This window comes from Conger conger, chromosome 7 (genome assembly GCF_963514075.1).
Source record: "Conger conger chromosome 7, fConCon1.1, whole genome shotgun sequence".
Taxonomy (NCBI): Eukaryota; Metazoa; Chordata; class Actinopteri; order Anguilliformes; family Congridae; genus Conger; species Conger conger.
The window spans coordinates 4,250,144-4,269,542 of record NC_083766.1 but is presented as its reverse complement, the minus strand read 5'-3'; the positions used below and the strand labels follow the sequence as shown (position 1 = coordinate 4,269,542).

The following is a 19,399-nucleotide window of genomic DNA, read 5'->3' as shown; positions in this document are numbered from 1 at the left end:
CTGTGTGTCGTTGTGAAGCTGCTGTGTGTCGTTGTGAAGCTGCTGTGTGTCGTTGTGAAGCTGCTGTGTGTCGTTGTGAAGCTGCTGTGTGTCGTTGTGAAGCTGCTGTGTGTCGTTGTGAAGCTGCCGTGTGTCGTTGTGAAGCTGCTGTGTGTTGTGAAGCTGCTGTGTGTCGTTGTGAAGCTGCCGTGTGTCGTTGTGAAGCTGCCGTGTGTTGTGAAGCTGCTGTGTGTCGTTGTGAAGCTGCCGTGTGTCGTTGTGAAGCTGATGTGTGTCGTTGTGTCGTTGTGAAGCTGCTGTGTGTCGTTGTGAAGCTGGTGTGTGTCGTGAAGCTGGTGTGTGTCGTTGTGAAGCTGGTGTGTGTCGTTGTGAAGCTGCTGTGTGTCGTTGTGAAGCTGCTGTGTGTCGTTGTGAAGCTGCTGTGTGTCGTTGTGAAGCTGCTGTGTCGTTGTGAAGCTGCCGTGTGTCATTGTATAGCTGCCGTGTGTCGTTGTGAAGCTGCTGTGTGTCATTGTATAGCTGCCGTGTGTCGTTGTGAAGCTGCTGTGTGTCGTTGTGAAGCTGCCGTGTGTCGTTGTGAAGCTGCCGTGTGTCGTTGTGAAGCTGCCGTGTGTCGTTGTGAAGCTGCTGTGTGTCGTTGTGAAGCTGCTGTGTGTCGTTGTGAAGCTGCTGTGTCGTTGTGAAGCTGCTGTGTGTCGTTGTGAAGCTGCTGTGTGTCGTTGTGAAGCTGCTGTGTTCGCTCCAGACGGTCTCCACCAGTAAACGTGTCGTTCTCTCTGGCCCCGCCCCCTCCTCTCACAGTGTTCAAAGAGCTGCTGAGTCGGATCTCTCAGGAGAAGAAGAACGGCGTTCCCCACATTCCCAAGATCCAGGAGAAGAAAGGGAACCGCTACTCCATCCCGGACCTCCCCGGGGACATTGAGTTCTCCACGGAGAAGGCCCACAAGAAGATGAAGGCCAACACGATGTCCGGAGGACGCAACAAGATCCGGAAGATTCTGCTGAACACTCGCTTCAGCATCCTGCCCCCCAAGCCCTTCAGGTGACCCCCCCCACCCCCACACAACCCCTCCTTCAGGTGACCCCCCCCACACCCACACAAACCCCCCAAGTCCTTTAGATAACCCCCACACCAGCCCGCCCCCCCCCCCCCTCAGGTGACCCCCACACAACCCCCCAAGCCCATCAGGTAGACAACATGAGTTTATGTCCATGTCAAATATTTTCTGATATTAATCAGTGGTTTATGTTTGTTGCTGCACATCACATGACCAGGCTATGTGCCGTGTAGAGTGCTGTGCTGAGATCAGACTTGGGTCAAATGGGTAATTGTTTTGTCTTCAAATACTTTTCTGTGCTTGATTGATCTTGTCTGGTGCAGTCCAGCCAGCCAAGAGAACCAGAAGGCAGGTTTTGCAGTTTTTGAGTGTTTCATAGGTTCCAATACACCAGACAAGCTCAGTAAAGCATAGAGAAGTGTTTGAATCCAGAACAGTGTAGTATGTGACCCCGGTCTGCTGTGTTCTACACTCTGTCCCTGGCTGACTGGGTTGTACTCTTCTGACGTTCTTCTTCACTGTTATTTCTCTCTGTGAATGCCTCACCGTAGGGGACTCTTTGGGTAAGAGACTCACGCAATCACCCACCTGTGATTTTAACTGTGAAACTTCATACCACAAACTGATAAAAAAAAACAACTCATCTTCCTGAAGGGAATAATCTGTGTCGAGGTCATTACTTTCCCCTGTCAGAGAGGTTGGGTGCGATAGTGCTATCAGCCACGCTTGGGCTCCAGGCTGCCAGGTAGAAAGGAAAACCACAAGTATTCATTTCTCATTTTCAGAGTCCCTGGTTCACAGGGGGTCTGATAGATGGCATTTTGAGTGAAGCCGAGTGCTTACTCTGTAAACGGATGATCAAACACAGAGTATTCATTCCTTTATCAGTGTGCAGTTAGTAGATTAAGACCCTTACTCGTGCACTGTAGAGAAAGTCCTGGTTAAACATTTTTTAATATTATTTATAAAGCAAAGTGTCAAGTTCATGGTTGATGGATCCTGCCGGCAGTAACTGAACCCTGTCTAGCCGGTGTTGCCGTGGAAATGATGTGGATGGTTCTGAGATGAGCTCTGCTCTTCGGAACCCTCTCTGAAGCCGCAGTTGAAGGGGATCACAGGACGTTTGCGGGCGCTAGCGCTGTGTTAGCTCAGAGGCCGGCTCCTCCGTCTCCGTTTGCTCACGCCGGCTGTCAGCAGCTGTGCGCCGCTCTGTAAACGCACGTGGATTATCTGGGATTAGACTGACGGGACGAGAAGCACCTGCAGACTGTCTGCGGCAAACTGCAGCTGCAACACGAGGGAGGCGGTCGCTGTCCGCCTGAATGCCCACAATTCCCTGCCATCCCGTACCTGGGCGGCCCAGGGGGGTATTCCACAAATCAGGATTATGGAGTTTTATCCTTTAGCTCTTTGTACTTCAGTCCATGTTCCAGATTAGGGAGGATTCCGGGTTTTACTCCTGCTTTGTGGGTTTTACTCGGTGCAGTTATCCAGCTAACTCAGTAATCCTGCTTTGTGGGTTTTACTCAGTGCAGTTATCCAGCTAACTCTGTAATCCTGCTTTGTGGGTTTTACTCAGTGCAGTTATCCAGCTAACTCAGTAATCCTGCTTTGTGGGTTTTACTCGGTGCAGTTATCCAGCTAACTCAGTAATCCTGCTTTGTGGGTTTTACTCAGTGCAGTTATCCAGCTAACTCAGTAATCCTGCTTTGTGGGTTTTACTCAGTTCAGTTATCCAGCTAACTCAGTAATCCTGCTTTGTGGGTTTTACTCGGTGCAGTTATCCAGCTAACTCTGTAATCCTGCTTTGTGGGTTTTACTCAGTGCAGTTATCCAGCTAACTCAGTAATCCTGCTTTGTGGGTTTTACTCGGTGCAGTTATCCAGCTAACTCAGTAATCCTGCTTTGTGGGTTTCACTCGGTGCAGTTATCCAGCTAACTCAGTAATCCTGCTTTGTGGGTTTTACTCGGTGCAGTTATCCAGCTAACTCAGTAATCCTGCTTTGTGGGTTTTACTCAGTGCAGTTATCCAGCTAACTCAGTAACCTTGCTTCATGAAACAGGCCCAAGGGCTCGTCCAATTGGGTCCGGTCACATCGCAAACGGCACGTTGACTTTCCATTTCTCATTCTTGCAGCATTCATCTGTGTCCGTGTGTCAGTCCTGCACTCCTGTGTCCATCGTGTTTCTGTGTGCCTGTGTGCCTGTGTTTCTGTGTGCCTGTGTGCCTGTGTGCATTTGACTTTGAGCAGCATGGTGGAAGTCAAATGAGCCATTAAATTAACGAGCGCTCTTAATTTGATGTGCCTCCCATGTTCTGACCTGTGAACTTTGAACCTTTGGGTGGGCGGTCCGGCTGCGGTTTGATTGGCGGCCGGGTCGGAAAGCTGCTGGGAATTCTCGGTGATCCCGCTGGGAACGCCCGCCCAGCCCCTCCCATGTGTGTCCGTGCTCACGTGCTCACGCTCACGCGTGTGGCTGTGTTCCGTCACGCTTCCACCATTTTGTGCTGTGCTTGTGAATATTGTACTTCTGTGATGGTGTGGTTTCATATGCACTGTTTTACATCTATGAATGTGTTTCCACCCATATATGCATATGCACATATATGACCTGTCTTTGGGGACGCCCTCAACTATTCTAAAGAGAAAGCGAGAGGGAGAAGTGGGAGGGGAAGGGAACTGAGGGATTATGGGAGTTTGAGTTTGTGATTGAAGGATTGTGGGAGTTTGAGGTGACTGAGGAACTGTGGGAGTTTGAGGTGACGTGTGTGAGTGTGTTTATAATGTGTGTATACGCTGTGCGTGTGTGTGCGTGTGTGTGTGTGTGTGTGTGTATAATGTGTGTGTGTGTGTGTGTGTGTGTGTGTGTGTGTGTATATAATGTGTATATGCTGTGTGTGTGTGTGTGTGTGTGTGTGTGTGTGTGTGTGTGTGTGTGTGTGTGTGTATATAATGTGTATATGCTGTGTGTGTGTGTGTGTGTATAATGTGTATATGCTGTGTGTGTGTGTGTGTGTGTGTGTGTGTATAATGTGTGTATACGCTGTGTGTGTGTGTATAATGTGTGTATAATGTGTGTATACGCTGTGTGTTGCAGTGATGGGGGAGTGAGTCAGTCTCAGGATGACAGTCTGGTGGGCACCAGGCAGTGCAGGCACAGCGTGGCCATCATGCCTGTCCCCGGCTCCCTCTCCTCCAGCAGCCCTGACCTGCTGCAGCCGGCCGCCAGCGTGCTCGACTTCTCCAACCCCGCAGGTGAGAGACCCGTCCCGTTACCACGGATACCCGTCCCGTTACCACGGATACCCGTCCCGTTACCACGGATACCCGTCCCGATCCGTTACCGTGGGTGCCTGCCCGCTACTCCGGGTACCTGACCCATGGCCGTGCATACCTGCCCTGTTACCGTGGATACCTGACCCGTTACTGTGGGTACCTGCCCTGTTACCGCGGATACCACTGCAGTTGCCGTGCAACAGGCCCTGACGGGCAGCTGCACAGGTAGAGCTGTCTCTCTGAGCTCTCAGGTCTTTCTGCTTTAATCCCAAACCCTGGTGCTTCACACCCTGACACTTTAGGCTCCTCATCCTCTGATATTTCACCAGTTAATTCTGTTACTGCCGCTTGGATTGGATTAAACGCTCAACGATTATGGTTTTGGAAAGCCTAATTACTGAAACGGCTAAACCGGTTCTCCAGGGACTGTGGAGAATATGGCTCTGAGGTCTCTCTCTGACCCGAGGCTCGGTCTAGATTACACGCTTCTCAGGAACACGCTTTCTGAACTCGTGTGCTGAGAATGTTCTGGCACAAAATGGCTGCCGTTGCATCACTCTGGTGTGATCCCGCCAGAGACGACCTGCACGCTGAGCCGTTTGTCCCACGGCCCCTCCAGATGAGGAGTAGCTCCGCCCTCGCCCCTACGGCTCATCTAGCCAGTCCCATTCCTCTCCTGTTAATCCAGCCAATCGCATGTCTCTCTTCTGTTAATCCCTCCAATCATATTACTCTGATGTTAATCCAGCCACTCACATGTCTCTCTCCTTTTTAACCCTGCCAAAGCATGTCTCTCTTTTGTTAATCCAGCCAAACACATCTTTCTCCTTTTAATCCTGCCAATCACATGTCTCTCTTCTGTTAATCCCTCCAATCATATTACGCCGATGTTAAATCCAGCCAATCACATGTCCGTGTCTCTCTTTCTCTTCCTGCTCTCCCAGCTGCAAGCTTCTACTGTAAGTACTACACTCACTGTTTCATATTTACTCTTGTTTTCTCCGGACAGAACTACAGGGCCTGACTGTCTCAGATACTGCCGTTGTGTTTATTGTCGAAAGTTTAAGAGCAGAATCCGTGTCCGTCTCCTCTCTCTCCCGTTTATAAATCTCTCCCGTCCCGTCTCCCGGCCGCGCCCGTGTCTCTCTCCCAGGCGTGTTTCTGGTCTCTGGGACACGCGTGTGCTGTGTGACAGGCACTTCCAGTGATTAACGAGTCAGCGCTTCCTGCTCCGCGTTCCTGTGGGATATATGACCTGTCGGAATGCTCAAAGCCCGATGCGTCATTTTCGGGATTTCATTCCGTCAAACGTACTCGGCCGAGATGGACAGGGGCAGAGTTTAGAGCGGTTCTGCTCCGTGTAAAACACGGAGCGGTGTGTTCCGTCGATGTGCATGAAAACGGTGATCTTGACCGATCGCTTCAGCGTTTTTCACTTTTAAATTGTGGACTGTGACCGATTGTTATCGTGCTCACAGTGTGCTAATGGAGTAATAATCGCTCGTTAATATCAGCCTAATTCATCTCAATTAACGAGCTTCCGCTTAGTATGATAGCATCGGGAATGTGTTTCATTGAAATTAATTAATTTGTGGAAAATAAATGATTTTTCAGTGTGAACCACGTGCGTGTTGTATAGAATATTACTGGCTCACCCCTCTACCCTCAAAGTACACATATATTCCGCAGTATCACAAATGTAGCTACTGTACAGTACTGTACTGTCACGTCTACTGTAAAGACCAAAACCTGGCTGCTCTTCTGTCAATCTGTAACTGTTTGTCAACAGTTTAGCCTTTTCTGTGCCTAGTGAAGTTTAGTCTCCTTTGTGATATAGAGAGAGATAGAGGGGGAGGGATAGAGAGAGAGACGGAGAGATAGTCAGAGCCGGGTACAGAGTGGTAGAGATGGAGGGAGAAAGATGGATAGAGAGAGAGAGGATTGGAGGGACACCAAGAGGGGGGGGTCTATAAAGAGGGAGAGAGAGGGCGAGCTCCGTGTTAATAAACCCTCCTGACCCTGCTCCCCCTCTGGTCCCGTGTGCAGACATCCCGGACCAGGTGATCCGCGTGTTCAAGGCGGACCAGCAGAGCTGCTACATCATCATCAGTAAGGACACCACGGCGAAGGACGTGGTGTCCCACGTGCTGAACGAGTTTGGGCTGGGGTCGCCCCCGGAGACCTACGCCCTGTGTGAGGTGTCCATCAGCCCCGAGGGCGTCATCAAACAGAGACGCCTCCCCGACCAGCTGGGCAAGCTGGCCGACCGCATCCAGCTCAACGGCAGGTAGGAGGGTACCCCAAAACCCCAAACCCACAAACCCCGCTAAACGCTACCCTCCCAAACCGCATCTAGCTCAACGGCAGGTAGGAGGGTCCCCCAAAACCCCAAACCCCCCAAAACCACAGCCCCAAACCCTGCTAAACGCTACCCTCACAAACTGCATCCAGCTCAACGGCAGGTAGGAGTGTACCCCAAAACAGCCCCACAACCCCAAACCCTACTAAACGCTACCGTCACAATTCGCATCCAGCTCAACGGCAGGTAGGAGGGTACCCCAAACCCCCAAACCCACAGCCCCAAACCCACCACCCCAGATACCACCCCAAACTCGCCCAAATATGACCCGCCCAACCGCCACAGCGCATGGAGAGCTGGGTTGTCCTTCTCGCCCGCCCTTCCCCGCTCTCCTGCATGAATATTTCATCCTGTAGGTCGGCGGTGGTCTGCTGCGGTCAGGCTCCGCGTAAACAGAACAGCGCGGAGACGAGTCGAAGACCGCCGTCTGCCCCAGGACGGGCCAGCACCCCGTGTATCTCCCGTGTCACACGAACACAAACGGGACGACAGGCTCACCCTGCGTCTGACGCTGCTGGGAGGTCTTCTCCCGCCTGCGTCTGACACTCTATCCGTCTCCGGCCCGCTTATCCAGCACAAACTCGCTCCAGTCGCCCAATCGCATCGATCCGCCGTTTAACGCATCGCCTGTCACATTGGCTGCTCCCCGCAAGGCCCCCCCGCCTCCTTCTGATTACCCGTCAACACTGTCTCATACAGGCCAGGTGCAGTAGATGCCCCTGGCTGGGGCAGTTTGGCTGGCTGAGTTCAGTAGAATGCCCCTGGCTGGGGCAGTTTGGCTGGCTGAGTTCAGCAGAATGCCCCTGGCTGGTGCAGTTTGGCTGGCTGAGTTCAGTAGAATGCCCCTGGGTGGGGCAGTTTGGCTGGCTGAGTTCAGTAGAATGCCCCTCGGTGGGGCAGTTTGGCTGGCTGAGTTCAGTAGAATGCCCCTGGCTGGGGCAGTTAGTGGGGTTGCCAGGTTGTGCAGACGCACCGCTCCACACCGGTCCCACATTAAAGCCCTGCACCAGCCCATTACACTGGCAGAGGAAATTACAGTTATTACTCTCATAATCACTATTATTTATTAATACACATCTTTATCGCTCTGATGGATATCCAGTGACTCACAGGCCTTAATATGGAATGTGGCAGTAAATGCATATTGTAGCAGCAGCAGGCTGGGTGAGCGTGATGGTGCTCTCACAGCCAATGAGCATTGAGCTGAATGACGGTGCTATGTTAAGGACACCGCAGTAAACCCGCAGTGTCTAAACGGGTCTGTTTAAAAGCACGGGGTCCACAGCTGACTAGCTAGACATAGAGTCCAGCGTCAGTGTGTGAAAACGCCGTTAGTTTAATCCACAGGGTTTATACCTTGTGTTCTAAGGCTCTCTGAGACAAAAAACTCACAGCCGCTGAAAAAAAGCCAGAACAGGTGTCCTTGTTCCTGATGTCTTTACCTCCCTGCTCCCATAATGCTGTTCTAGGTTCCCGTAGCGATGCCGGTTTCACTTCTCCAAGCGTTGCCTGTCAAAATGAGTGACTCTGCAGCTAGGAAATGCATTTCACGTCGCGCCAAAAAGCAATTTGTGCCGTATAAATTCAGTGTACGCTTGTACAGTTATGTATTCAGAGGTTGTACACGTGTATTGCCTGATCGATGATCTGCTTTTATTCACAATTATAAACATAATTGTCAGTTTTTATGCTGTGCCAGTAGTTCTTCCCATCTCAGCGCATCGATCGGGTTGCGTAACCGTCACTTTGCAGGCTGCTGCGGAGTTAATTGAACCATATTTCAACTTCCGACTTCGCTTTTTCCAACGCTGACTGCCACACACCGGCCATTGTGAAGCCAGCAGTTTTTCTAGAGGCTTCTGTGGTTATCTCAAACGCAGAAGTCTCTTCTCCTGTCTGGACACCACGGAAATTCGGTCGTATAGCTGCTCCTCCCGTTAAAATTTTTGACGACGTCTCGCTATTGAGGGAGATGTCTGGACCTCAACTGATTTCAGCGTATTTAACCCTTCGCGGTGGGTAATGTGATTGTCCGTACAGTCTAATGCCGCGATCGCTCCTGGTTGACTGTACGCAGTGGAGTTCTAGAGCACTCAATGTTTGTGAAAACCCACTCGGCGTCTGTGAATGCTCACCGCGGCCTCACCTGTCCCAGGTACTACCTGAAGAACAACATGGAGACGGAGACGCTGTGCTCGGACGAGGACGCCCAGGAGCTGCTGCGGGAGAGCCAGATCGCCCTGCTGCAGCTCAGCACGGTGGAGCTGGCCGCCCAGCTGTCCATGCGCGACTTCGAGCTCTTCCGCAACATCGAGTCCACCGAGTACGTGCAGGACCTGTTCAAGCTGCTCCCCTCCTCGGGCGGGGCCCCCGCCGCACGCCTCAAGCAGTTCGAGGAGATCATCAACCAGGAGACCTTCTGGGTGGCCACGGAGATCCTGAAGGAGCCCAACGCCATGAAGAGGATGAAGACCATCAAGCTCTTCATCAAGATCGCGCTGCACTGCCGCGAGTGCAAGAACTTCAACTCCATGTTCGCCATCATCAGGTGAGCGTGACCGTCTCCGGCCGGCGGCCATCTTGTGTTGTGGGGCTCTCTGGTGTCCTGCGCTTTGGGTAGAGAGCTCATCACTCTCCTCCTTCTAAAGAAGTGTGTTTAGACCTGCGGCCATTTTGTGTTGTGGGGCTCTCTGGTGTCCTGCGCTTTGGGTAGAGAGCTCATCACTCTCCTCCTTCTAAAGAAGTGTGTTTAGACCTGCAGCCATCTTGTGTTGTGGGCGCTCCGGAGTCCTGCGCTTTGGGTAGAGAGCTCATCATTCTCCTCCTTCTAAAGAAGTGTGTCTTTAAACCAGTGTCCAAGCTTGCACTGGACCGTGAGCAAGCTTTCAATCCAACCAATTAATGCTGTATAAATTGATTCCAGTGACTCATTCAGCCATATGCATTTAACTGTATTCAAGTAGAACATTAGCAACAGTTTGTATTCAGGCAGAACACATTTCACATCACCACGTACCTCATGTGTGAACCTACAGCCCTGATACAGCAAATAACTGCACTAATTATATCATAAAGATCTGAGGCTGGAATAAAAAGTGGCTTGAGATTGAGACTCTGCACACAGCCCATAAACACGGGAGGAGTGGGGCATTAAAAATGTAGGGGCTTTGTATGGATTTTTGAGCTCTTATTGCTGGGCATGTTTTATTAATGTGCTGTATTCACACTAAAGTTCAGCAGCGCACCGGGCTTATTAAAGGGAGGGCTCCTCTGAGCCAGATTTGGGTCCTGGTGTCCTAAACGCTTTTCAGAGCTTGTACCGGAACGCGTTCTGTGGCGTGAGAAACTCTGCTTATTCCTCATCGCTGTTCATTAAAAACGGTCCCGGACGTGCCACTGTGGTCTGGGATCTGGGCTCGTAACCAGAGGTTTGTGGGTTCAAATCCCGCTGTGGCACTCCTTTTATAAACTGAACACGTCATCCGCAGTGCTTCAATAAATAATCAGCTGTACATGTTTGTTGGTAAGATGTGTCTGTGGCTTCGAGCATCTGCTGAACACATGAGGGATATGATGTAATGTTTTATCACGTGTGTGATGTTATTTAGTGTGTGTAGAAATGGAGTGTGTCGTTTCAACTCATGAGAGATATGATATAATGCTCTTTTTTATCTCATTTGTGATGTGATGTATTGGGTGTGCAAATAGTGGTTTAGTGTGATACTAGATAGGTGATGGATGATAAATGGACTGTTTTTATATATCTTTTTTAATAGGTTTATATGGCTTCATATAGCTTGTATCCGCTTTGATTCCCATTCACCCATCCACACGCACTCACGCACCCAACGGCAAGAGGCTGCCGTGTAAGGCAGCAGTCAGCTCGTCATGGGGCAATCGGGGGTTAGGTGTCTAACTCAGGGACACCCAGGGGGCGGGATCGAACCGGCAACCCTCCGACTGCCAGACGACTTTAAAGACGTCACTGTCCACAAAGTGGAAAATTGTGCCTGCCCGTGTGTGTGTGGTGCGGTAAGATGGCTGCCGCTCTAACCACGGTGTTGTGTCGTGACGCAGCGGGCTGAACTTGGCTCCGGTGGCCCGCCTCCGAGGATCATGGGAAAAGCTGCCCAGTAAATACGAGAAGCTGTTCCGGGACCTGCAGGAGATCTTCGACCCGTCGCGCAACATGGCCAAGTACCGCAACGCCCTGAGCAGCCAGAGCATGCAGCCTCCCATCATCCCCCTGTTCCCCGTGGTGAAGAAGGACCTGACCTTCCTGCACGAGGGTACGCCAGCCACCGTGTTAGCCTCACCGCCATTTTACACACACAAGAGGTCCACCGTGTTAGCCTCACCGCCATTTTACACACACAAGAGGTCCACCGTGTCAGCCTAACCGCCATTTTACACACACAGAGGTCCACCGTGTCAGCCTCACCGCCATTTTACACACACAGAGGTCCACCGTGTCAGCCTTACCGCCATTTTACACACACAGATATCCACTGTCAGCCTTACCGCCATTTTACACACACAGAGGTCCACTGTGTCAGCCTTACTGCCATTTTACACACACACAGGTCCACTGTGTCAGCCTTATCACCATTTTACACACACTGAGGTCCACTGTGTCAGCCTTACTGCCATTTTACACACACACAGGTCCACTGTGTCAGCCTTATCACCATTTTACACACACAGAGGTCCACTGTGTCAGCCTAACCGCCATTTTACACACACAGAGGACCACCGTGTCAGCTTCACCGCCATTTTACACACAGAGGTCCACTGTGTCAGCCTTACCGCCATTTTACACACACAGAGGTCCACTGTGTCAACGTTACCGCCATTTTACACACACAGATATCCACTGTGTCAGCCTAACCGCCATTTTACACACACAGAGGTCCACTGTGTCAGCCTTACCGCCATCTTACACACACAATCAAAACACAGAAAGGCTGATATCCACAGCAGATAAAAGAACACAGAGTGAGAGTGAGAGTGAGAGTGAGAGTGAGAGTGAGAGTGAGAGTGAGAGTGAGAGTGAGAGTGAGAGTGAGAGTGAGAGAGCACACACAGTCGGGCGTTAGAGCCGTTTGCCGTGGTGTGGATAATGAATAATAAGGGGGCCATAAATCGATCCCCTCCTCGTTAGGCGGCTGGGTGTGAAAAGGCCGCGTCAGCGCTCCTGCTCCCGCTAACCGCCGCGGCGCAGAGTCGCCGTAATTAACCGCCAGACCCGCGGCCAGCTTCTCCGACAGAAAAAACACCCAAAAAGAACATCAATCTGAGTGTTTACAGCTGTATCAGCTTCCACTTTGCATCACCAACACGGCTGATTCCATTTCCCTGATTGACAATCGGCCGTGTTCCTGAGGTGTGTCTTCAAGGCAGGGATCAGCCGCTCCCGGTCCTCGAGGGCTGAGAACTGCTGGTTTTCCACCCTCCCTTTACTTGGGAGTCAGGTGTGAAGACAACCTGGCACTAGTCAGTAGCACTAATTACCCGGGAGACAGAAAAACCAGGACTGGATTTGGATTGTAGGGCCAGAGTTCATGAACCCTGCTTTAAAGGATGAACAATAAGATAAGAACTTGAATAAAAGTTTCCAGCTGTATCAGCTTTGCAGTGACACGCCCGCTTGATTGATACCCCTGATACCCCCCCCCCAGGGAACGACTCGAGTGTGGAGGGGCTGGTGAACTTTGAGAAGCTGCGGATGATCGCCAAGGAGATCCGGCACGTTGTGCGCATGACCTCCGCCAACATGGACCCCGCCCTCATGTTCCGACAGAGGTGAGCCCGACCCCCGACCCCTGACCCCGTTACCCAGCAACAGCTTACTGTACGGCTGGGATCGTCAACTCACAGTCCTCCAGGGCCGAGAACCGCTGGTTTTCAACCCTCTCTTTTCCTGGGAGTCAGGTGTGGCCTGGCAAGTCTGGCCAATCAGCAGCACTAATTCCCCAGGAGAGAAGAAAAGCAGGGCTGGATTTGGATTCCTGGGCCGGAGTTGATGATCTCTGCTTGTGCTGTGTCAGATTGCAGGCCACGCCCCCACATTTTGGGATCCTCTAGTTCTTCCTGCTTTCACCCGAGATGTGTGGAGGTGTCGCTAGCCAGTAAGGCAGTAGTCTGATGTCTGGGTGACCTTTTACTGTACAGCACTGCGGGAGTTTCACATCCGTTTCTTTAGCGTATGCGAGTTAGCCTGCAGACGCAGGGAAGGGAGTCACGGGAGTGTGGTCCACAACGACCCTAACCCCTTTCTCCTGGATTCACATCCTCAACCACACCTCTGTGTTTACACAAACCCTAAGCCTTTACCTCTTGGTTTGTGTAGGAAAGTGTGTTTTGTGTAGGTGTGTGCTGATTGCAAAAGAAGGCCTTTGGTTTTTGGAGATGTAAAGTGCAGCTCAGTCCGTATGTGTTCTGGTGCCGCTGCGTCGCGTCGCGTCGGTGGAATGAAAGGGAGAACCTGGCTCAGGCTGAAAGAGGAAGTCGAGCGTCAGGGCCGGATTCAGGCGGCTGTGTGCGGTCTGGTCCCCTTGCGCTGTTCCCTCGCTGACCCGACGCCGTCTAAAGGCAGAACTGAGACTATAAATAGCGTTTCTTTTGTGTCGCCGTGCGCCCGCTGTCAGTCAGCTTGACCACTTCCCCGTTGTCAAGGCGCATCAGATGGGCTTTATCGCTGCAGATGCGCTTTTCAGAATAGCTCTGCAGGCTGATCTAACGTTATCTCAGCTGTCCGAGCCATTCTTGCTCATTTTTACAGTTCTGGTTTTGTCGTCACTTTCAGCCTGTGTTTTTTTTTTTGTTTTGTTTTTTGATCATTTTATGGTGACATTATGGTTATCATTCCCAGTGGAAATGGGGCGTTTGTGCGAGGGCGTGTCCCATCCTGTCCTCTCCCGGTCTCTGCCCCCTGTGTCTATGCCCCGCCCAAGTTGTATGTGCCCCGCCCACTGGGACCATGCCCCGCCCACTGCAGCTGTGTCCCGCCCACTGCTGATAAGCCCCTCCCAACATTACTAAGCCCCACCCCTGTGTATTCCCCCCTGTCCTCCTCTGACTGTCTGTGAAACACGCTTCATGTCCATGGGTGTTGCTTGCAGGAAGAAGAGGTGGAAGAGTCTCGGGTGAGTCCCCTGATCCGCCCCCCTCCCCCCCCCCCACCCCTCCATACGGCTGTCAAATCGCATGCCCCCCCCCCCCCCCCCCCCGCTGGAGTCTCGCACGCGTTCTCCTCTGGTCCCGTGCGTCCGGACGTCCGTCATCGTTCCCGTCATGCGTATTCTTTCCCTCGTTCTCTAACCCTTTTCACATTCATCCACAGTCCCGTTTCATTGTGTCGCACGGTGCATCAGTCAAACGAGTCCCCCCCCCATGCATGGTCGTATTAACCTGCCTGAAGGTTCCGCCCTCAGCGATAATGCATCCGGAATGCCCAGTGCGGAGCAGTGCAACACACCCCCCGTCCCTCAGTGACGCTGCCACACCCATCCGTGCTGAAATGTGTCCAGCGCCTTTGTGACATGCCTATTCAAACAGGGACGGCTTTGTTTGTGTGTTTTTGGGCCTGAGTTTGGTGCTGTGGTTACGCAGTGACAGTGGCCCCTGTGTGGTGTTCAGACACCCTGCCCTGCGCTCTCTGACCCCCTCTCCTCCCCCCAGGTCCCTCAGCCAGGGCAGCACGAGCTCCACCCTGCTGGACGTGCAGGGCGGCGCGCATAAGAAGCGCGTGCGCCGCAGCTCGCTGCTCAACGCCAAGAAGCTGTACGAGGACGCGCAGATGGCCCGCAAGGTCAAGCAGTACCTGTCCAACCTGCAGGTGGAGACGGATGAGGAGAAGTTCCAGATCCTGTCCCTGCAGTGTGAGCCCGCCTACAGCACCCGTGAGTCCTCCTCCGTCCCAGGGTGCCGTGGGGCGTCTGTTTCTACTGTACTTTATACGACACAACCTCCTCTATCCCAGGGTGCCGCGGGGCGTCCGTCTCTACTGCACAACCTCCTCTATCCCAGGGTGCCGTGGGGCGTCCGTCTCTACTGTACTTTATACGACACAACCTCCTCTATCCCAGGGTCCCGCGGGGCCACGAGATTACATGACTTTATTCATAGAATGGTGTTCTAGTAACGTGCGTCACGGACAGGAAACGTATTAAGCAGAAATATAAATAAGAATCGAACAGTAGCAAGAATTTGATGTCCTCCAAATGGTTGTCCTGCTTAAATTACTTTGTTTGATCTCATTGTGTGCCTGGAGAAGGATATTGGCTGTTCATGTATGCCTGTGGACAGAGAGACAGAGAGACAGAGCGACAGAGAGACAGTGAGACAGTGAGACAGTGAGACAGAGAGACAGAGACACAGAGACACAGAGACACAGAGAGACAGAGAGACAGAGAGACAGAGCGACAGTGAGACAGAGAGACAGAGAGACAGAGAGACAGTGAGACAGTGACAGAGAGACAGAGACAGAGCGACAGAGCGACAGAGCGACAGAGAGACAGAGAGACAGAGCGACAGAGAGACAGAGCGACAGAGACAGAGCGACAGAGAGACAGAGAGACAGAGGGACAGAGAGAGAGAGAGGGACAGAGAGACAGAGGGACAGAGGGACAGAGGGACAGAGAGACAGAGACAGAGAGACAGAGAGACAGAGGGACAGAGGGACAGAGAGACAGAGAGACAGAGAGACAGTGAGACAGAGAGACAGAGAGACAGAGACACAGAGACACAGAGACACAGAGACACAGTGAGACAGAGCGACAGAGAGACAGAGAGACAGAGCGACAGAGCGACAGAGAGACAGAGAGACAGAGACACAGAGAGACAGAGAGACAGAGAGACAGTGACAGAGAGACAGAGAGACAGAGCGACAGAGCGACAGAGACAGAGCGACAGAGAGACAGAGAGACAGAGGGACAGAGGGACAGAGAGAGAGAGAGAGAGAGAGAGAGGGACAGAGAGACAGAGGGACAGAGGGACAGAGGGACAGAGAGACAGAGAGACAGAGAGACAGAGAGACAGAGAGACAGAGAGACAGAGGGACAGAGAGACAGAGCAGCAGGTGCTGCAGAAGCCATGAATCCTGCTGCCCCACTGCCGGCCTGTGCGCTGGTCTGAGCTGTGGCTGCTGTGTTTTACGACACAGGGCTCCACTGCCACCCGGTGGACACACACGGCTCTGCACCTCGCCCTGTGTGTGACGTCACCTCTCACCACAGAGGACTGTGGACTAATGTAGAAACAGTGGATAACAGATTGGAGCTCTTTTTAGTTAGGGCTCTGCACCTCGCCCTGTGTGTGACGTCACCTCTCACCACAGAGGACTGTGGACTAATGTAGAAACAGTGGATAAGAGATTGGAGCTCTTTTTTAGTTCATTCGGAGATTACCCTTTTGATGTTTAATGTGTAACAGCACTGTGTGTGTTCAGTGATTGCACATTATTAGTGTTGACGCAGGTTAAAATGTAGTTCAGCAGTAAGAGCAGGTAACATACCTGTAGCTCTGTACGGTGCTCACACCTGGGTCAATTACATCATTGTTTTGGATTCACTTTTCTGTGTTCCATTGATTCTGTCTTGTGCAGTTGAGCCAACAAAGAGGACCAATGCGCCAGACAAGTTCCTTGTTCCTATGCACCAGACAAGCTCAGTAAAGTCTGGAAAAGTATTTGAATCCCAAACAATTACATATTTGATTCAGGTCTAATGGCATTGCAGCTAAGAAAGACAACTGCTTCCTGTTCACTGTGGGTACCTTTTCTTCTAGTTCTAGCTCTTGACCATCTGCAAAGAGCTACAAATAGCTGTGCTATTTCTGTGATTATTGTGTTGGGGACTGACCTCCCGTCTCGCTGCCGCAGTGTCGAAGAACCTGAGCGAGCGGCGCTCCACCAAGTCGGACGTGTCGCCCGTGTCTCTGCGCTCCGCCCTGCCCTCGGCCAAGGCCCACGCCCAGAACCGCATGAGCCAGGTGCTCCAGGTGCCCCCTGTGAGCCTGTACCCCCTGCGCAAGAAGAGCACGGCCAAGGACTATGCCGCCCAGAGTGAGTCCCGTCCCGTCCAATCACGCGCCTCGCCGTCGTGTGATTGGTCCGCCCCGTCCAATCGCGCGCCTCGCCGTCGCGTGATTGGTCCGCCCCGGTTATCGCCGCGGTGTCGCCGAGTGTGCTGCAGTGAATGTTTTTTATTATACAGCATGTTTTAATTAGTTAATTTGTTGTTGTAATTATTATTTCTATGTCAGTGAAGATGCGTATGTTGTTGCCAGTCAGTGTGGGCGGTGATGAGCTTTGATTGGTCCTGGAGAGCCGCAGGGTGTTGCTGGTTTTTTTCATTTTCACCTTAAAATCAGCGGCCCATTCAGAGCCAGGGCGAGGTGAGTTAACCGTGTAATTAACTGCTTTAATTGATCGAGTAAAACTGCGGAGGAACAACGAAAGCCAGCACCCCCCTGCGGCTCTCCAGGACTGGGGGGACCGGGGGTTGAATGGTGTGTTGTGCTTGTCAGACACAGTCTCACTGTTCCTGTGCGGCTCGCTCCTGTATGTGTAGTGCACAGTGCTCTGGCCAGGGCCCCCCCAGTGAACCCCCCCTCTCTGCCCCCCCCAGACGCCGGGTCTCCTCTCGTGGTGAAGAAGCCCCCCTCGGGCCCGGCGGAGGAGTGGAGCGCCCCCAAGCGGCCGGCCGAGGACACCCTGTCCACCGTGTCGTCCCTGCACTCCAGCCCCACCGTGTCCCCGCTGGACTCGCCCCGCAAAGGTCAGTACGCCCCCCGCACAAAGGCCAAAGGTCAGTACGCCCCCCGCACAAAGGCCAAAGGTCAGTACGCCCCCCGCACAAAGGCCAAAGGTCAGTACGCCCCCCCGCACAAAGGCCAAAGGTCAGTACGCCCCCCGCACAAAGGCCAAAGGTCAGTACTCCCCCCCGCACAAAGGCCAAAGGTCAGTACGCCCCCCGCACAAAGGCCAAAGGTCAGTACGCCCCCCTGCAAAAAGGCCAATTTATAGTACCCCCTTTTAATTGGTCAGAACTCCGGGAGGAGTGTCTAGGCTGAGGGACTTGCTGGTCTCCCCATCTGTCTGTAGTCTGTAGGGCCCTTATTCAGCTGGAATACCGCGGGCCCTTTCGGCTGGCCCCTGTATGTGGGTCTATAGCAGAGTCGGGTCGGGGTGTGTTGCTGTGCGTCCGGCTTTGAGCTCAGAGGGGCTGTCATGAGCTGAGAGGCGCTGAGAGACCTGCGTTATCACAGCTGAAACACACCACTCACACGCTCCCTTTCTTCCTCTCTCTCCTTCTATCCTTCCGTCTCCCTCTCTCACATCGCTTCTCTCTCTCTCTTTCAATTCAGTTCAGTTCAAAATGTTTTACAACCAATACGCCTTGTAATAATGAACATAACCCAGTAATGAGTAAATAATTAAATGATTTCTCTCTCTCCCTCTCTCTCACTCTCGCTCTCTCTCTCTCCCCCCCTCTCCTTCTCGTGCTCTCTCTCTCTCTCTCTCTCTCTCTCTCTCTCTCTCTCTCTCTCCCTCCCTCCCTCTCTCTCTGTCTCCCTCTCTCTCCCTCTCTCTCCCTCCCTCTCTCTCTCTCTCTCTCCCTCTCTCCCTCCCTCTCTCTCCCTCTCTCTCTCTCTCTCCCTCCCTCTCTCCCTCCCTCTCTCTCTCTCTCTCCCTCTCCCTCTCCCTCTCCCTCCCTCCCTCTCTCTCCCTCTCTCTCCCTCCTGTAGCGGGCGGAGCTCCTAAGTCCCAGAGCAGTGCTCAGATGACCCTCTCGGGCTCCTCCTCCTCTCTGACGAGTGACGCCAGCACCAAGGCCAGCGGCTCGCGGAGCTACGGGATAGGTGGGGCCCTCCTGCACCGTCGAATCCTGCTGATGACCCGCCAGAGCCCGCCCCCGCAGACAGACACTCCCCCCGCGACCCCGCCCCGCCCCCCCGCGGAGCCCTCCCTCCGCCGCCGCCTCGCCTCCCCCTTCCGGAAGCTCCGGGGGCGGAGCCTGTCGCGGGAGAGGGCCCCCCGGGCAGCCGCGGAGGGCCGGGCCGCAGGGCAGACAGGAAGTTGTCGTGAGGGACAGGAAGTCAGAGCAGAGCAGGAAGGGCCCGGCAGTGACAGGGCACCGGGCTTTCCCTGGAGCCTCTTCAGAGCGAGGCACAGCCGGAGGAAGACTATCTGAGGAAGAGGAGGAGGAGGTCTGACAGGAAGTTGATGCTGAGGACAGGAAGTGGAGGTTACAGTGACACAGTGGCTGTAGCTATGGGCCAGGGATGAGAGAAGCAAGAGTATTTTTTCGTTCTGGAACGGATTAATAATTACTCAGGGACAGTGTTGTTTATTTAAGTCTGCGTTGCAGATGTTGATTCGTTGTCTCCATTGAGTGGAGTAAAGTGTAGCTCATGTGTCAAGGGAAAGGAGTGATTTGTTGATTGTGGTTGTTAAAGTCACCACTGATGTCACCAAAAGTCCCCGAGCTTACGGTTATCATATGCAATAAATATGTCTGTTCTGTTTCTGTTTTGTAGAAAATGAGTGTTCGAGTTCTGTTTGATACTATCCCTTTACACAGTGCATTTACATCAATTATGAAATGGATCAGTGTTTGATGTAGTGCATTAAAATGTATTTAAATAAAAGCCAAAATATTGGCCGAAATTGGGAATTAATGTTTGAGCGGAAAAATGCTATT

At 52.6% G+C, this 19,399-nt stretch overlaps 1 protein-coding gene across 1 annotated transcript in view; it reads left to right on the top strand.

Annotated features, from left to right (window-relative positions):
• Positions 1 to 19,399, top strand: part of rapgef6 (Rap guanine nucleotide exchange factor (GEF) 6) — a 119,009-nt gene that overhangs the window by 89,622 nt on the left and 9,988 nt on the right. The window contains exons 16-26 of the mRNA XM_061247671.1: positions 802 to 1,042; positions 4,158 to 4,315; positions 6,383 to 6,623; positions 8,851 to 9,243; positions 10,773 to 10,984; positions 12,374 to 12,497; positions 13,817 to 13,840; positions 14,376 to 14,596; positions 16,576 to 16,758; positions 17,324 to 17,473; positions 18,444 to 18,557. Coding sequence (XP_061103655.1) covers positions 802 to 1,042; positions 4,158 to 4,315; positions 6,383 to 6,623; positions 8,851 to 9,243; positions 10,773 to 10,984; positions 12,374 to 12,497; positions 13,817 to 13,840; positions 14,376 to 14,596; positions 16,576 to 16,758; positions 17,324 to 17,473; positions 18,444 to 18,557 — 2,061 coding nt within the window. The remainder of the gene's footprint in view (positions 1 to 801; positions 1,043 to 4,157; positions 4,316 to 6,382; positions 6,624 to 8,850; positions 9,244 to 10,772; positions 10,985 to 12,373; positions 12,498 to 13,816; positions 13,841 to 14,375; positions 14,597 to 16,575; positions 16,759 to 17,323; positions 17,474 to 18,443; positions 18,558 to 19,399) is intronic.